The sequence below is a fragment of the Oncorhynchus mykiss genome, chromosome 18 (assembly GCF_013265735.2).
Source record: "Oncorhynchus mykiss isolate Arlee chromosome 18, USDA_OmykA_1.1, whole genome shotgun sequence".
NCBI lineage: Eukaryota > Metazoa > Chordata > Actinopteri > Salmoniformes > Salmonidae > Oncorhynchus > Oncorhynchus mykiss.
In genome coordinates, this window is record NC_048582.1 from 62,531,839 (window position 1) to 62,556,107 (window position 24,269).

The 24,269-nt window shown below is 44.3% G+C and overlaps 1 protein-coding gene across 1 annotated transcript in view; it reads left to right on the forward strand.

Annotated features, from left to right (window-relative positions):
• LOC110496879 (solute carrier family 45 member 4) overlaps window positions 1-24,269 on the forward strand; it is a 68,860-nt gene that overhangs the window by 29,808 nt on the left and 14,783 nt on the right. The window contains exon 4 of the mRNA XM_036953470.1: window positions 20,734-20,922. Within this exon, the coding sequence (XP_036809365.1) occupies window positions 20,734-20,922 (189 nt within the window). The remainder of the gene's footprint in view (window positions 1-20,733; window positions 20,923-24,269) is intronic.

The following is a 24,269-nucleotide window of genomic DNA, read 5'->3' on the forward strand; positions in this document are numbered from 1 at the left end:
TATCAACACAACATATCACCACATCTATATCAACACAACATATCACCACATCTATATCAACACAGCATATCCCCACATCTATATCAACACAACATATCCACACATCTATATCAACACAACATATCACCACATCTATATCAACACAACATATCACCACATCTATATCAACACAACATATGCCCACATCTATATCAACACAACATATCACCACATCTATATCAACACAACATATCACCACATCTATATCAACACAACATATGCCCACATCTATATCAACACAACATATCCACACATCTATATTAACACAACATATCCCCACATCTATATCAACAGGGTAGCCTAGTGGTTAGAGCGTTGGACTAATAACCGGAAGGTTGCAAGTTCAAACCCCTGAGCTGACAAGGTACAAATCTGTCATTCTGCCCCTGAACAGGCAGTTAACCCACTGTTCCTAGGCCGTCATTGAAAATAAGAATTTGTTCTTAACTGACTTGCCTAGTTAAATAAAAAATAAATAAATAAAAATAATAATATCCCCACATCTATATCAACACAGCATATTCCCACATCTATATCAACACAACATATTCCCACATCTATATCAACACAGCATATTCCCACATCATATCCCCACATCTATATCAACACAACATATTCCCACATCTATATCAACACAACATATTCCCACATCTATATCAACACAGCATATCCCCACATCATATCCCCACATCTATATCAACACAGCATATCCCCACATCTATATCAACACAACATATCCCCACATCTATATCAACACAACATATTCCCACATCTATATCAACACAGCATATTCCCACATCTATATCAACACAACATATTCCCACATCTATATCAACACAGCATATCCCCACATCTATATCAACACAGCATATCCCCACATCTATATCAACACAGCATATCCCCACATCTATATCAACACAGCATATCCCCACATCTATATCAACACAGCATATCCCCACATCTATATCCACACATCTATATCAACACATCTATATCAACACAGCATATCCCCACATCTATATCAACACATCATATCCCCACATCTATATCAACACAGCATATTCCCACATCTATATCAACACAGCATATTCCCACATCTATATCAACACAACATATTCCCACATCTATATCAACACAACATATCCCCACATCATATTCCCACATCTATATCAACACAACATATCCACACATCTATATAAACACAACATATCCCCACATCTATATCATCATATCCCCACATCTATATCAACACAGCGTATCTCCACACAGCGTATCAACACAACGTATCCCCACATCTATATCAACACAACATATCCCCACATCTATATCATCATATCCCCACATCTATATCAACACAGCGTATCTCCACACAGCGTATCCCCACATCTATATCAACACAACATATCAACACAACATATCCCCACATCTATATCAACACAGCATTTCCACACAATATATCCAAACGTCCATCGTAAACACATTGGATAAGAATTCAAGGTCCTTCCTGCTCTTCAGTGTTCCTGCCACAGCCCTAATAACAGGCCTGCCTAGGAAAGACAAGGCTCCAGTCCTTTTACAGTCCATCTGATTAGATGCTATCTCGACGGTAAACAGTAAATCATACTGTTTGACTGGCCTGGGGTTGTGGCGGCAGCAATGTATAGAGACACTGGATGTGACTTAGCAGAGGAATAACCACGTGGGGGATGCTGGGGGATGCGCTGATACACCAGTGTTCTTCTTGACTAATGATAGCTCAGTCGACTACAGATGTGGATAAAAATCACCTAACAAATACTTTTTCAGATGTAGTGAAGAGGGGCTGTGTTTCCATCAGGATAACTGTTCTGTTATTAATGCCATTAAATCATCCTTTGAGTCCATCCAGCCACCTCTGTCTCACGGCAGTTTTGATTCCAGTGTTTATAAGGGTCTAGCTAGCTAGCTGTCTCTGGCTGTCCATATGCCTCTAAATGTGTGTCTGCTTGGGGATTACAGCTCTCTGAAACACCACAATCCAGCCTGGCGCCAAAGACACCCTACCTACCTCACCGCTCTCACGTCAAGCCACCTCACAGCGGGGGTGGGGGGGGGTAGTAAAGGGAGAGGTGTGGAGTGAGGGAGAGAGAGACATTCTCTGCTCAGAGCTTTGACTGAGTTTACAACTCCATGTGTTCCCTGCACCCATTCTCATGCCATTTACTTTATAGTATACTACATTTGACCAGGGCCTATAGACCTACCTCCTCACTCAGACTGAGTTTCAATGATAGTGTGGGTGACATTGCGTGCTCTGGGTTATCTACCAATGGCATGGTACTGGAGCTTGGTCCAGTCCAGGGAAACACCCCATGTGGAAGTGACTTAGCGTTTGACTTCAGTATTGTCTGACGGTGTTCATCATAAGGTGAGACAATGCCGTCCGTCATTACAGTCTGTTGAAACGTCTCTTCGTTCTCTCCTTTGACGTAAAGTAGGCCTCTGTCGTCACAAGCTATCACTGATTGATGTGTTATTTGTTTTTGGCAGAGTGACAACCCAATTTCCTACATTTGGTAGGTAAAATTCTATATATACCATTGTACATTATCATACACACTATTCCCTATACTGTATAGTGCCCAATATAATGCACTACTTTTGACCGTTAAAGAAGTGACTTTTCTCCTATAGCAATATGAAGCCATAGGCGACGAGTTAGACTAAATAGGTGCCCCAGGGAATAGGCCTAAACTAGAAACCCAGTACCCTGCATTCTGACCATCAGTTTCCTCCGAACATCTTGGGAAAGACAGAGCGCAGCAGTATTGTTCTTGATGTGCAGGTTAGGATGGCGACCCACTGTGTAACTGCACTTTTCTTTTGTTGTTATTGAGCGTTTATTTGAACCTAGCCTGATGAGCCCGTCATGAACCAAACTGTTACAGACTTATATCTATCCTACCCTGCCTTTCTAAGGTCTTCGAAAGCCAAGTCAACAAACAGATTACTGACCATTTCCAATCCCACCATACCGTCTCCGCTATGCAATCTGGTTTCAGAGCTGGTCATGGGTGCACCTCAGCCACGCTCAAGGTCCTAAACGATATCTTAACCGCCATCGATAAGAAACAATACTGTGCAGACGTATTCATTGACCTGGCCAAGGATTTCAACTCTGTCAATCACCGCGTCCTCATCGGCAGACTCGATAGCCTTGGTTTCTCAAATGATTGCCTCGCCTGGTTCACCAACTACTTATCTGATAGAGTTCAGTATGTCAAATCTGAGGGCCTGTTGTCCGAACCTCTGGTAGTCTCTATGGGGGTGCCACAGGGTTCAATTCTTGGACCGACTCTCTTCTCTGTATACATCAATGATGTCGCTCTTGCTGCTGGTGAGTCTCTGATCCACCTCTACGCAGACGACACCATTCTGTATACTTCTGGCCCTTCTTTGGACACTGTGTTAACAACCCTTCAGACGAGCTTCAATGCCATACAACTCTCCTTCCGTGGCCTCCAACTGCTCTTAAATACAAGTAAAACTAAATGCATGCTCTTCAACCGATCGCTGCCTGCACCTGCCCGCCCGTCCAACATTACTACTCTGGACGGTTCTGACTTAGAAATGTGGACAACTACAAATACCTAGGTGTCTGGTTAGACTGTAAACTCTCCTTCCAGACTCACATCAAACATCTCCAATCTAAAGTTAAATCTAGAATTGGCTTCCTATTTTGCAACAGAACATCCTTCATTCATGCTGCCAAACATACCCTCGTAAAAACGGACTATCCTACCGATCCTCGACTTAGTGATGTCACTTACAAAATAGCCTCCAATAGCCTACTCAATAAATTGGATGCAGTCTATCACAGTGCCATCCGTTTTGTCACCAAAGCCCCATATACTACCCACCACTGCAACCTGTACGCTCTCGTTGCCTGGCCCTCGCTTCATACTCATCGCCAAACCCACTGGCTCCAGGTCATCTCCAAGACCCTGCTAGGTAAAGTCCCCCCTTATCTCAGCTCGCTGGTCACCATAGCAGCACCCACCTGTAGCACGCGCTCCAGCAGGTATATCTCTCTGGTCACCCCCAAAACCAATTCTTCCTTTGGCCGCTTCTCCTTCCAGTTCTCTGCTGCCAATGACTGGAACGAACTACAAAAATCTCTGAAACTGGAAACACTTATCTCCCTCACTAGCTTTAAGCACCAGCTGTCAGAGCAGTTTACAGATTACTGCACCTGTACATAGCCCACCTATAATTTAGCCCAAACAACTACCTCTTTCCCTACTGTATTTATTTTATTTATTTATTTATTTTGCTCCTTTGCACCCCATTATTTTTATTTCTACTTTGCACATTCTTCCACTGCAAATCTACCATTCCAGTGTTTTACTTTCTATATTGTATTTACTTTGCCACCATGGCCTTTTTTTGCCTTTACCTCCCTTATCTCACCTCATTTGCTCACATCGTATATAGACTTATTTTTCTACTGTATTATTGACTGTATGTTTGTTTTACTCCATGTGTAACTCTGTGTATGTGTCGAACTGCTTTGCTTTATCTTGGCCAGGTCGCAATTGTAAATGAGAACTTGTTCTCAACTTGCCTACCTGGTTAAATAAAGGTGAAATAAAACATTTAAAAAAAATGTTGAGCCCTCAACAGGCAGCTCACGTAGGGGATGTTTGTTGACACAGCCTACAGTAGAGAAGGGTAATGGTATTTTCCACTAGAGCTGTTCAAATACAATTATATGTAAACAAACATCATTGTAGGATGGTGACAGTCAGGGTCAGATTCAACTGAACTGATTCGGCTTGAGACGCCTCAATTCCTTGGTCTGCTGGTGGTTGTCATTGCTGTTCAGCGTTCTGATTATGTCACCATTTGAGGTCTCGCCTTAGTACACTCTTAGAAAAAAGATTGCATCTTTATTTTAAGAGTGTCGTAATAACTGTGTCATGGGTCTTCAGAAGTGTCATTTATGCTGAGTCAGGTGTGCAGGCTAGGTATGGGTGGGGGGCAGAGCGGGATCGTGATGAAGGGGTAGGAAGGGGGAGAGAGCAGGAACATAACGAAGGGGTAGGAAGGGGGAGAGAGCAGGAACATAACGAAGGGGGAGAGAGCGGGAACATGATGAAGGGGTGGGAAGGGGGAGAGAGCGGGAACATGATGAAGGGGGAGAGAGCGGGAACATGATGAAGGGGGAGAGAGCGGGAACATGATGAAGGGGGAGAGAGCGGGAACATGATGAAGGGGGAGAGAGCGGGAACATGATGAAGGGGTGGGAAGGGGGAGAGAGCGGGAACATGATGAAGGGGTGGGAAGGGGGAGAGAGCGGGAACGTGATGAAGGGGTGGGAAGGGGGAGAGAGCGGGAACGTGATGAAAGTGTAGGAAGGGGAGAGAGCGGGAACATGATGAAGGGGTGGGAAGGGGGAGAGAGCGGGAACGTGATGAAGGGGTGGGAAGGGGGAGAGAGCGGGAACGTGATGGAGGGGGAGAGAGCGGGAACATGATGAAGGGGTGGGAAGGGGGAGAGCGGGAACGTGATGAAGGGGGAGAGAGCGGGAACATGATGAAAGTGTAGGAAGGGGGAGAGAGCGGGAACATGATGAAGGGGTGGGAAGGGGGAGGGAGCGGGAACATGATGAAGGGGTGGGAAGGGGGAGAGAGCAGGAACATAACGAAGGGGTAGGAAGGGGGAGAGAGCGGGAACATGATGAAGGGGTAGGAAGGGGGAGAGAGCGGGAACATGATGAAGGGGGAGAGAGCGGGAACATGGTGAAGGGGTAGGAAGGGGGAGAGAGCGGGAACATTAGGAAGGGGGAGAGAGCGGGAACATGATGAAGGGGTGGGAAGGGGGAGGGAGCGGGAACATGATGAAGGGGTGGGAAGGGGGAGAGAGCAGGAACATAACGAAGGGGTAGGAAGGGGGAGAGAGCGGGAACATGATGAAGGGGTAGGAAGGGGGAGAGAGCGGGAACATGATGAAGGGGGAGAGAGCGGGAACATGATGAAGGGGTAGGAAGGGGGAGAGAGCGGGAACATTAGGAAGGGGGAGAGAGGGGGAACATTAGGAAGGGGGAGAGAGGGGGAACATGATGAAGGGGGAGAGAGCGGGAACATGATGAAGGGGGAGAGAGCGGGAACATTAGGAAGGGGGAGAGAGGGGGAACATGATGAAGGTGGAGAGAGTGGGAACGTGATGAAGGGGGAGAGAGTGGGAACGTGATGAAGGGGGAGAGAGTGGGAACGTGATGAAGGGGGAGAGAGTGGGAACGTGATAAAGGGGTAGGAAGGGGGAGAGCGAGGGGCAGAGGGTTGGTAAGAGGGAGTGGATGGAGTGATGTACAGATGTGACATAAGCAACGCTAAGAGGTAGCACGCAAGGTTTATGTAACAATTTTTTTTAAAAATATATATATATATATATTTGCCCAGGCTGTTAAGTATAGTATATGCAAAAGTGTGTGTGCATGTTCCACTGTTCCGTTCGGAGTACCACTGAGAACTCTATGGTCTGAGTCTCCTGTGAATGTTTGGCTGGCTCCTCTACAGAGTTGTGGCTTTCCCCAACAGGAACCCACTCATGGCTCATAAACGTGGGAACACAATCTCAGGAGAATAATATCCCCGTATCAGTGCTTTTTGCTCATTTTTCAACCACACTCATTGTTTATTATTTTCTTCACAGAAGGGTAACGACCAAAAATGTGACATTTGTTTAGATGAATAAGCCTAGCTCATCTGAACCACATGATATACGAGAACTATACAGTGCATGGGATTATAGGTTATAAGTAATACTGTTTACCTGAATAGGCCTAGAGTGAATGGCATTACACCAGACAATGTATGGGAACTAGACGATATACACTGAGTATACCAGACATTATGAACATCTTCCTAATATTGCATTTTTTCTCGCTCTCGCTCTCTGTGTGTGTGTCTAACATTAAGAATAATACCAGTTTACATGACATCTGCCCTTATGACTAAGGTTACTCTAGACCTACTGTTATATAAACTTATGACTAAGGTTAATCTATTCCTACTGCTATAAACTAATAGCTGAAGTTAATCTAGTTTTGCTGTTGTATAAACTCATGCATAAGGTTAATCTATTCCTACTGTTGTAAAACTCATGAATAAGGTTGTGGATTTGCTCTAATCTATATAAAGCCAGGCTTGCTAAAACGGTGTTTGGATGTTGGAACCTGGATTCATCCCAGCCTTATGTTTGGATGTTGGAAGGCTGGGTATAGGTTTAGATGGATCCAGGGTATGTTTGGATGTTGGAAGGCTGGGTATAGGTTTAGATGGATCCAGGTTATGTTTGGATGTTGGAAGGCTGGGTATAGGTTTAGATGGATCCAGGTTATGTTTGGATGTTGGAAGGCTGGGTATAGGTTTAGATGGATCCAGGTTATGTTTGGATGTTGGAAGGCTGGGTATAGGTTTAGATGGATCCAGGGTATGTTTGGATGTTGGAAGGCTGGGTATAGGTTTAGATGGATCCAGGTTATGTTTGGATGTTGGAAGGCTGGGTATAGGTTTAGATGGATCCAGGTTATGTTTGGATGTTGGAAGGCTGGGTATAGGTTTAGATGGATCCAGGTTATGTTTGGATGTTGGAAGGCTGGGTATAGGTTTAGATGGATCCAGGTTATGTTTGGATGTTGGAAGGCTGGGAATAGGTTTAGATGGATCCAGGGTATGTTTGGATGTTGGAAGGCTGGGTATAGGTTTAGATGGATCCAGGTTATGTTTGGATGTTGGAAGGCTGGGTATGGGTTTAGATGGATCCAGGGTATGTTTGGATGTTGGAAGGCTGGGTATAGGTTTAGATGGATCCAGGGTATGTTTGGATGTTGGAAGGCTGGGTATAGGTTTAGATGGATCCAGGTTATGTTTGGATGTTGGAAGGCTGGGTATAGGTTTAGATGGATCCAGGGTATGTTTGGATGTTGGAAGGCTGGGTATAGGTTTAGATGGATCCAGGGTATGTTTGGATGTTGGAAGGCTGGGTATAGGTTTAGATGGATCCAGGTTATGTTTGGATGTTGGAAGGCTGGGTATAGGTTTAGATGGATCCAGGGTATGTTTGGATGTTGGAAGGCTGGGTATAGGTTTAGATGGATCCAGGTTATGTTTGGATATTGGAAGGCTGGGTATAGGTTTAGATGGATCCAGGGTATGTTTGGATGTTGGAAGGCTGGGTATAGGTTTAGATGGATCCAGGGTATGTTTGGATGTTGGAAGGCTGGGTATAGGTTTAGATGGATCCAGGTTATGTTTGGATGTTGGAAGGCTGGGTATAGGTTTAGATGGATCCAGGTTATGTTTGGATGTTGGAAAGCTGGGTATAGGTTCAGATGGATCCAGGTTATGTTTGGATGTTGGAAGGCTGGGTATAGGTTTAGATGGATCCAGGGTATGTTTGGATGTTGGAAGGCTGGGTATAGGTTTAGATGGATCCAGGTTATGTTTGGATGTTGGAAGGCTGGGTATAGGTTTAGATGGATCCAGGTTATGTTTGGATGTTGGAAGGCTGGGTATAGGTTTAGATGGATCCAGGTTATGTTTGGATGTTGGAAGGCTGGGTATAGGTTTAGATGGATCCAGGTTATGTTTGGATGTTGGAAGGCTGGGAATAGGTTTAGATGGATCCAGGGTATGTTTGGATGTTGGAAGGCTGGGTATAGGTTTAGATGGATCCAGGTTATGTTTGGATGTTGGAAGGCTGGGTATGGGTTTAGATGGATCCAGGGTATGTTTGGATGTTGGAAGGCTGGGTATAGGTTTAGATGGATCCAGGGTATGTTTGGATGTTGGAAGGCTGGGTATAGGTTTAGATGGATCCAGGTTATGTTTGGATATTGGAAGGCTGGGTATAGGTTTAGATGGATCCAGGGTATGTTTGGATGTTGGAAGGCTGGGTATAGGTTTAGATGGATCCAGGGTATGTTTGGATGTTGGAAGGCTGGGTATAGGTTTAGATGGATCCAGGTTATGTTTGGATGTTGGAAGGCTGGGTATAGGTTTAGATGGATCCAGGTTATGTTTGGATGTTGGAAAGCTGGGTATAGGTTCAGATGGATCCAGGTTATGTTTGGATGTTGGAAGGCTGGGTATAGGTTTAGATGGATCCAGGGTATGTTTGGATGTTGGAAGGCTGGGTATAGGTTTAGATGGATCCAGGTTATGTTTGGATGTTGGAAGGCTGGGTATAGGTTTAGATGGATCCAGGTTATGTTTGGATGTTGGAAGGCTGGGTATAGGTTTAGATGGATCCAGGTTATGTTTGGATGTTGGAAGGCTGGGTATAGGTTTAGATGGATCCAGGTTATGTTTGGATGTTGGAAGGCTGGGAATAGGTTTAGATGGATCCAGGGTATGTTTGGATGTTGGAAGGCTGGGTATAGGTTTAGATGGATCCAGGTTATGTTTGGATGTTGGAAGGCTGGGTATGGGTTTAGATGGATCCAGGGTATGTTTGGATGTTGGAAGGCTGGGTATAGGTTTAGATGGAGGGTGTGAATGTTGAAACGTTAAAACAAAAGTTAAGATCCTTAACGTTAAGAAAAATCCCTAAGGGAAACAACTACTTCAAGGTCTCGGGGCGAGTGACGTTATCGATTTTAAAACTCCACTAGCGCGCACCGCTAACTAGCCAGCCATTTCACATTAGTTACATAGGCACGTTTGACTGTCCACTGATATATGCTACATAGACAGTCAAACGTGCCTATTTATAGGTTTTTACTATTTCGTAACAGCTGCAGTAGGACGTGTGATTTATGAGTACTATCATCATGCTACAGAGTATGCAAAAAATCTAACCAGCCATGCTTCAATTGAGGCTAAATATTTGATTACGCCCCAACACAGTAAAACAACACATCTGTCCGACAGCCGGTCATCTTGGTTATTTTCCGTCCCCAATGCAAATGAATTGTGAACTTCACAGGTTTTCCGGCTGCCCGATGAACTAACGGTAGGCATATCGTATGATTGGATTATAACGCCACGCCACTGGCTAATCCCTGGCATCCCTGCCCTATGGTATGTTGTCCAGAAATGCCAACTATTTGCAAGGCAGCAAGGAGGCTTCCATTTTGTCCATCCGTGTTTACTTCCCTATGCTGAATAAGAAGAATCGCCACAAAGAGATGGAGATTGAGAAGTTTGCTAGGCGGGAATGTGTGAGCCGGCACATTTTTTAAACCCCCCCACCTGTTTTTCTCTGTGGAATCATTTTTGGGGGGTGAGGTCACCGACAAACCCAACTCTCAGCTGGTGATGGGAGGGATGATCCAACTGGAAAAACACTGGACAGGTGGCATTTCTAATGAGGCTGGAATTTGTGGAATTTTAAGGCTGTGTTGTTGTGGTTCTCTGTTAAAATACTAGTCCTCAATCCCCATCCAACATTCCTGCATACCTTGCATATTGAATTCTGGGGAAAAGTTAGTTGGACAGTGGGGTAGCATAGCTGGACATTCAACATTGTTAGATGGACATTGAATTCTGGGAAAAATAATTAGTTGGATATTGTCAGTTGGACATTGTATAAGTAGGGTCACATAGCCCAGATCAGGGTTACCCCAACCCGGTCCTTTGGCCCCCCTGGGTCCACGTTTTGTCCTTGCCCCAACCCGGTCCTGTGGCCCCCCCTGGGTCCACGTGTTGGGTTTTGTCCTTGCCTCAACCCGGTCCTGTGGCCCCCCCTGGGTCCACGTGTTGGGTTTTGTCCTTGCCCCAACCCGGTCCTGTGGCCCCCCCTGGGTCCACGTTTTGGGTTTTGTCTTTGCCCAAACCCAGTCCTGTGGCCCCCCCTGGGTCCACGTTTTGGGTTTTGTCTTTGCCCAAACCCAGTCCTGTGGCCCCCCCCTGGGTCCACGTTTTGTCCTTGCCCAAACCCAGTCCTGTGGTCCCCCTGGGTCCACGTTTTGCACTACACAGTTGACTCCAATAAATAATGCTAGATGACATGTTTAGGTAATCTATCTCGGGGGTAGGCAACCCTGTTCCTGGAGTGCTGCAGGTGCTGCAGGATTGGAGGCACCAGACCTGACCAACTGAGCTAATGGATCACTTGGTCTGGTCACCTGTTCTTCCAGTTCAGTTAAAACATCAAGTTACCTACCTCTAAACTAGCTGAACATTGCATAGCATATGTCCAATGTCCAATATCAGCAAGGTTATGGCGTGGCCACAGATCAAAGAACAGCCAGTGACTTACACACTGTGAAATCCCACTGTGGGTTTAATGAACTGCTAGTAGACCTCTGAAATCTATACTGCTATGACACACACACACACACACACACACGCCCCCCCCAGGGCACCCACTACTGCTGGCTCTCTGTCCCTCTTTCCCTCCCAGTTAGACAGCAAGGAGAGATTTTGCCATTTCTCTGACTGCTCACAGTTGAACTCAGGCAACGAGATGGAGGACTTGCGGTAGACTCATCTCATCACTTTCAGATCAGATCTAACTGCTTTAATTCACATTAAGCTGGGGCGTTTTCCTTTCATTAACGTGAGATGATAGCTAGATGACATATAGCACTCTGATATGAGCTGTGTGCGTCATGTCATGTGCTCGTTCATTTGTCCAGTACTGGCCTCGTCCCATGTCGTCCTATGGGGCTCATCCCATGTCGTCCTATGGGGCTCATCCCATGTCGTCCTATGGGGCCCTTTACCTTATTACATGTCAAACAGGAAGCAGTGTGTGTGTGTGATGTCACACGGGAAGCAGTGTGTGTGGGCAGGCAGGGGGCAGGAACCTTCCGTGACTCTGGAGCTTACTGATAGAGAGAGGCTTTGAGACACACACACACACACACACACGCATCTCACAGCCTGCTGCCAGCCTGCTGCCAGCCCCCAGACATCACTGTGCCGTGCCTCATGGGTATGCCACATCTCACAGATAGAGCCGAGTGTCTCTCTCTCTCTCTCTCTCTCTCTCTCTCTCTCACACACACACACACACTCTCTCTTTCATAATGGATTTTTAATAATGGTCAGTGTGAGCTTTAGCTAATTTGACAATAAAATGCATAATGCAAAGTGTTAGGCTAACGTCTTGTTCCTAGACATCACAGTGACCCTGGATCTGATGGCTTGAACATAGATTGACTATAACAGGCCAACTAGAAACAAAACCATTGGTAATAAAAGGATGGGAACCGGGGTTGGGGTCAATTCCATTTCTATTCCGAAAGTAAACCCAATTCCACATTTTCCCTCATTGAGAAGTATTGAATATAATTGGAATTTCAGTGTACTTCCTGAATATGGAATTGACCCCAACCCTGATGGGAACCATTAAGCCTAGGAGCTTTATGGTCCATGTTGGCCTCTGTTCTTTTTAATATCATAAACATTACCACGCTCTTTACAATCAACCTTTATTCTCTCTGGTTGTCTTCCATTGTTTCGTGGCCTGTGAGGCTTTTCATCAGCTTCCCCAAAACAATCAGTGCCTGGTGAACCCAGAGCCGTTGGCTAGAGCGAGACCTATTCATTTAGGGTTTGTATTATTTCAATATAGCCATCGTCATCACTCTCCGAACCTTGAGCCATCTGTGCCCACAAAAGCAGGAAACACCCACACTGTGACCTATTTCGTTCCAGGAGCCCCGTTGGGAACCTAATTTGTCTGACTAGCTTCCAATAGAGAATGTTTAATGAGGTGTAGTGACTGGGTGGTAATGTTGTTGTTGTTGTTGTGTTGTTGTTGTGTTGTCACAGAACGTTGCAGATGCTACTCCAGCAGTTCATTTTAGCCTAGAATCTGTGATGCTGTGGTTTACTCCCAGTTGTAAAAAGGGGAATTTAGAGTCCATGGAGACGACAGTATAATGTAAGAAATGTCTAATTTTTAGCGATCTTCTGTCTGATTTGACTTTGTGGGGCTGTGTTAAAGGGATGTTGTCAAGGAGGCCCTTTACCTACTTCCCCAGAGTCAGATGAAGTTGTGGATACCATTTTTATGTCTCTGTGTCCAGTATGAAGGAAGTTGGAGGTAATTTCACAAGCCAATGCTAACTCACGTTAGCGGAGGTATATAAAGGGTCTCATTGCCAAAAATCCCAAAGTATCCCTTTAATAATCCCTTTAATAATCTGCAAACATACAACACAACGCAATTTAGTCTTATTTTGTCCCCATCTGTGTTAAATTCACAGTGTCTCTGCTGGGGTTGATTGGAGGAAGAATCCTCTCTTCCTCCGCCTCTACTGCAGTGTCCCAGGACTGTGGCTGACTACTGACTACTGCAGTATTATGTAACACTGCTGACTAACAGCTGTGTGTGTGTGTGTGTGTGTGTGTGTGTGTGTGTGTGTGTGTGTCTTGCAGTTTTAAAGGCGAGCAGAGTGGATGCAGCATAAAACAAAATCTCCTTGTTACATTAGGAATCAATCAATCAGAGCTGAGGACAGCCCCTCTCTTCTCATTCACCCGTACACTGCTAACACACAATACATCATCTTACCGCACTGTGCAAATGACCTTGAAGGCACCTTGATGACACTACTGTTCTACGAGCTAAGAAGGGGGAACAGACAGCTGTGCGTGTGTGTGTGATTCATACTGCGGGACTGCTGAGCTAGCTCTTCTCCTGGCTGTCTTCTACTCTGTATTACAGGGCAGTATGGACTCCCCTGTCCTGGCTGTCTTCTATTCTGTATTACAGGGCAGTACGGACTCCCCTGTCCTGGCTGTCTTCTATTCTGTATTACAGGGCAGTACGGACTCCCCTGTCCTGGCTGTCTTCTATTCTGTATTACAGGGCAGTACGGACTCCCCTGTCCTGGCTGTCTTCTATTCTGTATTACAGGGCAGTACGGACTCCCCTGTCCTGGCTGTCTTCTATTCTGTATTACAGGGCAGTACGGACTCCCCTGTCCTGGCTGTCTTCTATTCTGTATTACAGGGCAGTACGGACTCCCCTGTCCTGGCTGTCTTCTATTCTGTATTACAGGGCAGTACGGACTCCCCTGTTCTGGCTGTCTTCTATTCTGTATTACAGGGCAGTACGGACTCCCCTGTCCTGGCTGTCTTCTACTCTGTATTACAGGGCAGTACGGACTCCCCTGTTCTGGCTGTCTTCTATTCTGTATTACAGGGCAGTACGGACTCCCCTGTCCTGGCTGTCTTCTACTCTGTATTACAGGGCAGTACGGACTCCCCTGTTCTGGCTGTCTTCTATTCTGTATTACAGGGCAGTACGGACTCCCCTGTCCTGGCTGTCTTCTACTCTGTATTACAGGGCAGTACGGACTCCCCTGTCCTGGCTGTCTTCTATTCTGTATTACAGGGCAGTACGGACTCCCCAACCTGGGTCCTGAGCATCTCCTTTCGCTGCTTAATGAATGCACAAACACAAACTCCCTCTCACACTCACTCACACACACAGACATGCACACACACCCTCAGCTCAGCACGGAAAACAAACAAACGCTGCTACGTAGCCTGCCGTGAGGGGGATTTCTGTCTGTCTGTCCGTCTGTCTGTCTGTCTCTAGGTCTCTTATTTGAGAGTCAGATACACCCTGCTCTCTGCTCGCTCGGCGAAGCTCTTCATCACTGGGTGCACTTTAAACCGCCCTCGGTAATTAAATCACCCTTTTCGATGTCAACTGCAGGAAGGCAGGCAGGCAGGCCGCTGTGCCACCGGTGGCTCTATTGGCAGGAGCCTCCACCTGTCATCATGTTTCACTTCTTAAGTGCGTAACAAAATGACATTTTGTTAATGCAGTTTATTTAGTTTCTTAATTGTATTTCAGTGTTATTGTCTATTGTTGATAGTTATCTCTAGGCTACAGAATGAATTGAAGTTTCTCTCCTCTGGTTTTCTGAAGTTGTTTACAAGCTATAGTACTTTGTCAGTGGACCCGGCAGTACAGTGGACCCGGCAGTACAGTGGACCCGGCAGTACAGTGGAACCGGCAGTACAGTGGAACCGGCAGTACTGTAGACCCGGCTGCTCTAATCACTGCTCCCTACATTCTTAGAAAAAAAGGTGCTATCTAGAACCTGAAAGGGCTCTTTGGCTGTCCCCATAGGAGAAACCCTTTTCGATTCCAGGTACAACCCTTTTGGTTCCATGTAAAACCCTGTACACAGAGGGTTCCACATGGAACCCAAAAGGGTTCTACCCTTTTTTTCTAAGAGTGTACCGCACCACTGTTTAACTGGGAAACGAGTGCTCTGTTGCCTCCATCCATCAAATGTTGTGTGTTTGTGTGAGTAGGAACGCATCTCTTCTGGAATGGATGGCCGTTTTATAAAATAGTCTCCTCACGGACACTCCCCCTCACACTGCTGGGAAGCAGCAAACGCTATGACTCACATCCCAACACGATGTAGGCCAGTCTCCCCCCTTCCTTCCACCGCTCTCACCTCTCAGGGGCTCGGCTACAAATGTGTCAATGCATTTAAACTGGCATCTCTCTCTTTTAGTCCCTCAATCTCTTTCTCTCTTTCACTCTCTTTCTCTTTCTCTCTCTCTCTTTCTCTCTCTCTCTCTTTATCTCTTTCTCTATGTGTCTGAACATTAAGAACACCTTCCTAATATTGAGTTGCTACCCCCCCATTTGCCCTCACAACAGCCTAAATTTGTCAGGGCATGGACTCTACAAGGTGTTGAAAGCATTCCACAGGGATGCTGGCCCATGTTGACTCCAATGCTTTTGTTAGCAGTTTATGTTATTCTTTAATAACACAGATCCCAAATCAAATCAGGGTTTATTCAAATAGGACAAATCATGCTTGGAAGTAGATGGTCATTCTCCCCTGTCCTCAGTGATGCTCTCCTGAGACTCTCTCCAGTGAACAAAGGGGCAGGATCTAGTTTTATAACCCAGCCCTAGCCTGTGGTTGACCAATTAGAATTCCTTGCAATAAAACTGGGCCAATGGCCAGATAAGTATCCTATTTCAGACTCAATATACAGACAAATTCCTCCCATGTCCCTGCATTAATCCCCTACTACAGAAAAAAACACTATTTCCATTGATCTTTAGTCCTCTATTGGCTGTTAGTTCTGTCTCTCTCTTTATCTTGGAAATATTCTTACACTTCTCATAGTTGTGTCAAGTTGGCTGGATGTCCTTTGGGTTGGTGGATCATTCTTGCTACACACAGGAAACCGTTGAACGTGAAAAGCCCAGCAGCATTTGGAGTTCTTGACACAAACCAGTGTGCTTGGCACCTACTACCATACCCCGTTCAAATGCATTTAAATATTTTGTCTTTCTCATTCACCCTCTGAATGGCAAACATACACAATCCATGTCGCAATTGTATTAAAAGGCTTAAAAATCCTTCTTTAACCTGTCTCCTCCTCTTCATCTACACTGATTTGAAGTGGATTTAACAAGTGACATCAATAAGGGACCACAGCTTTCACCTGGATTCACCTGGTCAGTCTAAGTCATGGAAAGAACATGTGTTCTTAATGTTTTGTACACTCTGTTTATATCTTCACTCTCACTCAGCTTCTCTCTCTCTCAAGCTCAGTCTCGCTCTCTCTCAGCTTCTATATCTTCACTCTCACTCAGCTTCTTTCTCTCAATCTCAGTCTCGCTTTCTCTCAGCTTCTATATCTTCACTCTGTGTTTTGGTTGGTTGTGCATCACATAATTATTCATTGGCTGAGACCCACTGCTTGCATATTAGCTCTTCCTATTGTTGGAAACACAGTGAGGGTTGAGAACAGCATGTGAAATGATCCTGTAAATAATTCATACAGGACATCCCTCTGCTAGCCGACACTCTTAGCAAAAAGGGTTCCAAAAGGGTTCTTCGGCTGTCCCCCAAAGGAGAGCCCTATTGGGTTCCAGGTGGAACCATTTTGGGTTCCTGGGTTCCATGTAGAACCCTCTGTGAAAAGGTTCTACATGGAACCCAAAAGGGTTCTACCTGGACCCAAAAAGGGTTCTCCAAAGGATTATCTTATGGGGACAGCTGAATAACCCTTTTAGGTTCTAGATTGCACTTTTTTTTCGAAGAGGGTAGATGGACCCCTCTCTGTCCCTGTTGCCAAGGATTTTAAACTGCCAGCCATCTCAGCTATACATTGATTGTTGTCAAGGTGTTTTTCTTGAAGAGGGCTTTGTTAGCAGTTGTTAATGGGTGTTTCCCAAGCAGCAACCTATTCCCTATATAGCCCTATCGGCTCTGATCAAAAGTAGTGCACTATATAGGGAATAGTATGCCATTTGGGACAATGATTTGTACTGTAACCCTGGTCTGTTGAGGTCCTGCTATGTTTCCTCCTCTGTCTGTCTCTCTCCCTCCAAGTGTCAAGGCTCGGCAGGCTGTTATGCACCTGACCAAGTCTAGCTGGCAGCAGCGCAGCCCCAAAAAGCACCCGTTTCCTGCCAGTCCTCGATCATCCAGCCTGTGGCTACTTCACTTCATCCCCCCCCAAGCCCTCCTCCCTTTCTCCTACAGTCCCTGACTTGCTTTCACTTTTCACACCAACCACTCAGACCCAAACATGATTTATGGTCAGTTTCATTTTCTCAAGAAAAGCCCTCTAATAAAAATGGTTGGATGGGAAGGGTGACGAATCAGATGAAATTGTTTTCTATCTAAATGGCAGCAGCAAAGGAGGAATGGACAGGTCGAAAGCTCAATCCTGGGAGCGTAAATTTGTGTGTGTGTGTGTGTGTGCGCTTGACACTTGTTTTGATCTGAGCAGCTTTTGCAGCCCAGGGCCTACTATATAAGGTGTTGTGACACATGAGACGGGCCAGACTCTAGACTGTTAAGCTCTCCATTCCTCAGAACAGAACATCCTCGTAGAAGTCATAAAAACCTTTGTCCTTCTACATGTCCCATCCACTTCCAGACATTAGCCATCGATAAATCACCTCTAAGTGTCTCAGCCAAGTCAATGTAAATGTCATTGTTATTGACTGTGGCCTAATGGTCATTGGGGTTGGGAAGGGTAAACTGACCTGACACCTTGCTTACCCAAGGAATTCCACAAGATGCACTGAGAGCATTTGTGTCTAATGATTCCATTGTGAAGCTATATGAGCTGGCACCAAGACTGACTAAACACACTGTAAGGCCTGGACCAGAGCCATATGAATGAGCCAGCTGTGCTCGTTCAGTTCCACATATGGGACGGCATTGTGTGTCAAATGGGAATGATGTGTCAAGATTAACGTCTTTGATGGAGAAGATTGTGAGTTGCCCCCTTCTCACGTCCTTATTACCCACTATTACCCACAGTCATTCTCTTTATGTTTCTCTTGCTCTCTGCCTCTGTCCCCCTGTCTCTCTGTCCCTCTCACTGTCGCTCTCTATCCCTCACCCCCCTCTCTCTGTCTCTCGCTCTCTGTCTCTGTCCCCCTGCCTCTCTGTCCCTCTCACTGTCGCTCTCTATCCCTCACCCCCCTCTCTCTGTCTCTCGCTCTCTGTCTCTGTCCCCCTGCCTCTCTGTCCCTCTCACTGTCGCTCTCTATCCCTCACCCCCCTCTCTCAGTCTAGTTTTGTGACTCTGCTCTTTCCTACATGGTCTAAATCTGTCTGTCCTAAGTCTCGCTGGGCAACAGTAAATATATCCTGAAGTAGTGCGAGTCACACTGCTCTCAGTATTGTTCCACATCTTTGACCCGGTGGAGAGAGAAATCCTGGTCTTTATTTACTAGAATCGGACATCCTGTTTACCCCGACCGCTTTCCCAAAGAAACAAACTGCTTACCGACAGATTAAAATCTGTTCGCAACATTTTATGTGTTTGTATCCGACGCCGACAGCAGGTTGAGACCAAAACAAGTGAACAATTTACAGAAACACAGTTTTGGGGCCCTGTGAGTAACCTCAATTAAAACCTTGAGGAGGAAGTCATGTCTCATTGATTGGTCATTGAGGGGTCATAAGGACATGTCCACAGCAAGTCCGTCTACAGGCAAAAGGAAGTAGTGATGTTTGGGGCACAGTGGAGCTCTCGGTTCCCAAGCCACCTGGGTCATGGTCATCAACAACCATCAGGTTCACTTGAACCAGAATGTGAACAGGGCTTCACTTACTGTGAGATCCTGTATAGTGTACATTCTGATAAGACCATAACCCGCTAGTCTACATTCTGATAAGACCATAACCCACTAGTCTACATTCTGGTAAGACCATAACCCACTAGTCTACACTCTGATAAGACCATAACCCACTAGTCTACACACTGATAAGACCATAACCCACTAGTCTACTCTCTTGATAAGACCATAATCCACTATAGTGGAAACAACATTGATTCCACCAGTGTGTTCCCAGTGGGAAAGTTATAACATTTTCTGAGCAGGTATAAGAGTAGCCTACTCTTTTTATTTCATTTTTTAGCTGATTCCAGAGTTCTTAGAATGAAATGTGAGATTTGTTCTCACTGGCAAAGTTTAAATTATAAATGATCACTTTGCTTCATTGAAAATGTGGGGGGTGTGGCCTCGTCTAACACGGTGAGGGGGTGTGGCCTTGTACTGTCCTCCTTAAGGTGTATGCAACCATAATGTGACAGCCAGCCAAACTCCAATCAAGAACTTAACCAGAGTCCAGTTTTATAGTTGAAACGGTGTAAAAATGAAGTCATTGGAGCATCTCAGACTAAAAGGCATTATTAATGCACAACCGAGTCTAACCGACGTCTCATAGTCACATAGTGAACAATACAATACTTGACCAACACTGTACATAGAAAACATATCCTGCTTGAATATTGTTCTAAATAGGATTAGTATTTATATAACATGTAAACTACCTTAAGTGTGAAGAGAAATCACATGTAGGGAGAAGCTAGCTCCAAAACAGCACTTAACAGGCAGGCTAGGCTAACGAGGGAATACATGTAATCGATTTACTTAAAAACTCAGAATTAAAACATGACCTGCAGAAAATACTTAGAATACTAAAAGATGAACATCTTAGAAATGATTTGTACTTACAGGCCATGCTTAATGAAGGCTTAACAAGAAGGATGGCAGAAGATAAACCTCCGTATTATGTCACTCTTTTCCAACATCATGAACTGCATCATTTCCTATTTTTCCTGTTTTACCACCAACAAAGAAGTAGCACAGCGGAGTACACGCTAGCTGCTGCTACACGAAACAGCCACTGGATGGCGCCAAATCAAAAGGCACTTGGCCAAAAGAATAGAAGGCAGAATAGGCCTCATCTAACGTATTGCACTTGAATGGATCTTAAACACAGAACAGACAGCTGGTATGATTCATTGTGACAAAATGTTTCCAAATATCAGTTTGTCATTCATCCATCGTCTTATCCAACAATCACCCACAAGTGTCCTTCTAAGATGGTGTTGTTACTTGCATATTACTAGCATGTAGGCTACCCCATATATGTACAACAGGACTCCATTCTGTGCCTGCGTAGTTGCCAGTGAATTGGCACACTTCACCGAATCTGCTTTGTCATTCAGCAAGTAACACTACGTAAAAGGGCTACTTTGGCCAAGATGACAGAAACGTGCAGGTAGCCTTAATAGCCCACAGAAAATGAGTGTGTGTAATCAGCTTTTTGTATGTATGGAATAATTTGGGGATCTTTTATTTCCACTGATGAAACATGGGACCAATGCTTTACATGTTGCGTTTATATTTGATGATAAACCCTAACCCCCTTCTCGTTTCCTTCCTGTCGATCTCCAGGTCTTCCAGAACAGTATTACAGCCTGACATGGTTCCTGAGCCCCATCCTGGGCCTGATCTTCACACCTCTGATTGGCTCAGCCAGCGATCGCTGCACCCTGAAATGGGGCAGGCGACGCCCTTTCATCCTGGCCCTGTGTGTGGGCGTGCTGTTCGGAGTGGCACTCTTCCTCAACGGGTCACTCATAGGTAATAAATAATATATTATAAACTGGGTGGTTCGAGCCCTGAATGCTGATATCAGACCCAGTGGTGTAAAGTACTTAAGTAAAAATACTTTACAGAACTACTTAAGTAGTTTTTTGGGGTGTCTGTACTTTACTTTACTATTTATATTTTTGACAACTTTTGCTTTTACTCCACTACGTTCCTAAAGAAACAATGTACTTTCTACACCCAAAAGTACTCGGTACATTTTGAATGCTTAGCAGGACAGGAAAACGGTCTGGTTCACGCACTTAAAAAGACAATTCCTGTTCATTCCTACTGCATCTGATCTGGTGGACTCACTAAACACTAAACAGGCTAAACACAAATGCTTTGTTTGTAAATTATGTCTGAGTGTTGGAGTGTGCCCCTGGCTATCAGTAAATTAAAAAAACAAAAAAATTGTGCCGTTTGGTTTGCATAATATAAGGAATTTTAAATGATCTATACTTTTCTTTTGATACTTAAAAACCTCTTTGGGCTGAGATCCCGCTAACGGAATCGATATGACAACAGCCAGTGAAAGTGCAGGGCACCAAATTCAAACTACAGAAATCTCATAATTAAAATTCCTCAAACATACAAGTATTTTACACCATTTTAAAGATGCACTTCTTGTTAATCCACAGTGTCCGATTTCAAATCGGCTTTACGGCGCAAGCACCACAAACGATTATGTTAGGTCAGAGTCAAGTCACAGAAAAACACAGCCATTTTTCCAGCCAAAGAGAGGAGTCACAAAAATCAGAAATAGAGATATAATTAATCTCTAACCTTTGATGATATTCATCAGATGACACTTATAGGACTTCATGTTACACAATACATGTATGTTTTGTTCGATAAAGTTCATATTTATATAAAAAAAATCTCAGTATACATTGGCGCGTTATGTTCAGTAGTTCCAAAAACATCCAGTGATTTTGCAGAGAGCCACATCAATTTACAGAAATACTCATCATAAATGTTGATGAATATACAAGTGTTATTACATGGAACTTTAGATACACTTCTCCTTAAAGCAACCTCTGTGTCAGATTTTTTTTTAAATAAGCAAACCAAGCAATAATCTGAGTACGACGCTCAGAGACTAAAACAACCCAAATAGATATCCGCCATGTTGGAGTCATGGCAGACAGAAGTCAGAAATAGCATTATAAATATGAAATTACCTTTGATGATCTTCATCAGAATGCACTCCCAGGAATCCCAGTTCCACAATAAATGTTTTTATTTGTTCAATAAAGTTCATCTTTATGTCTAAATACCTCATTTTGTTAGCGCGTTCAGTTCACAAATCCAAATTCATGACGCACGAGCAGACAAAGTAAAAAAGTTCCGTTACAGTCCGTAGAAACATGTCAAACGAAGTATACAATCAATCTTTAGGATGTTTTTAACATAAATCTTCAATAATGTTCCAACCGGACAATTCCTTTGTCTGTAGAAATGCAATGGAACAGAGCTCGCTCTCACGTCATGAGCTCATGACACTCTGCCAGACCCCTGGCTCAAACAGCCCTAATGAGCCCCCACTTCACAGTAGAATCATCAAACAAGGTTCTAAAGACTGTTGACATCTAGTGGAAGCCTTAGGAAGTGCAACATGACCAATATCCCACTGTGTATTCAATAGGGAATAAGTTGAAAAACTACAAACCTCAGGTTTCCCACTTCCCGGTTGGATTTCTTCTCAGGTTTTTGCCTGCCATATGAGTTCTGTTATACTCACAGACATCATTCAAACAGTTTTAGAAACTTCAGAGTGTTTCCTATCCATTAATAATATGCATATCTTAGCTTCTGGGACTGAGTAGCAGGCAGTTTACTCTGGGCACCTCTGAGCACGTAATTCATCCAAGCTACTCAATACTGCCCGCAGCCATAAGAAGTTAAGTATATATATATATATTATTTTTTCTAAGGGGTGGATCAAAAGTATATTTTTAAGTATATTTTAGCAATTACATTTACTTTTGCTACTTAAGTAAATTTAAAACCAAATACTTTTAGACTTTTACTCAAGTAGTATTAGTATTTTACTGGGTGACTTTCACTTTTACTTAATACTCAAGTATGAAAATGTTGTACTTTTTCCACCACTGCGTATACAATGGGTGTGATAAAACGTTTATTTTTTCCAAAGCAACTACAGTAATGTGTGCATTCATTTTATATATGGGTGGTCCAAGGAATCAAGCCCACTATCCTGGAGTTACAAGCACCAGCTGAGCTACAGAGGGCCAGCATTGGAACTGGGGGTTAGGCAGGGTTAGGGTTAAGAAGAATAGAACATTTCATTGTGAAATGCTTTTCAGCCTGTTAATTCATGGGAATACCAGTCGGTGTAAATGCATTTGACTGGTCATGCTTATCGGTCTATAGGTAATTTGCATAATTGAGTGTAATTAAATTGGTGCATGTGTACAGTATATTTGTTATGTATCTTACTTATTACACGCATACAGATACATCTGTCAGACAGAGCGAGAGCTGCTGCCACAGCATCTCAAACAGCAAAAGCATAGGCAACAGAAGGCAGGCTTCATCAGCGTATCACACACCACTTTGCAACGAGCTGGAGGCAGTATGCATTTTAAAAACCTATACTTAATTGTTTGAAACCTTTTATGTCTTACCTTGCTTCAACAGTAGCCTATAGTCAAAATCAGACCATATCAGTAGAGGCAATTATCTTAACTTTCTTTCATTGTCCAGTAGCCAAAGGAACAATCCTAGTCATATTAGCAACCCATGCTAGTTGTTGCATATTAGTGAAAGGGAAAGGAAAACGTGGCGATACCTAGTCAGTTGTGCAACTGAATGACTTCAATGGAAATGTGTTTTCCTCATTTAGTTCTCCCCTCTTTCTACATTTCTAACAGATATGTTCATCTCTGTCACGTGAAACCGCTTGCATATGGGGTGTGCTTTTGACAACAGTGTTTTAATAGCATAAGGAACATTCACGCGTAGCTTCCTGCCTTGTGTACGTTGCTGTGCTTATAATATGAATGAATATGAAGAAATAATAGTTTATCAACATTATAAAGTTAAACGTTCTGATCTGTTGCATCAGATTTTTTTTTTTTTTGTAGCCTAGGCCTACTGGTTGTATGAACTTGGGATCTATCGTGTGTGTGTGTGTGTGTGTGTGTGGTGTGTGTGTGTGTGGCTCAGTTACTAAAGCATGGCACTTGCAATGCCAGGTTTGTGGTTTTGATTCCCACGTGGGACCACTATGGGGAAAATGTCTGCACTCCCTACTGTAAGTCTCTCTGGATAAGAGAGGGTCTGCTAAATGACTCCCTACTGTAAGTCTCTCTGTA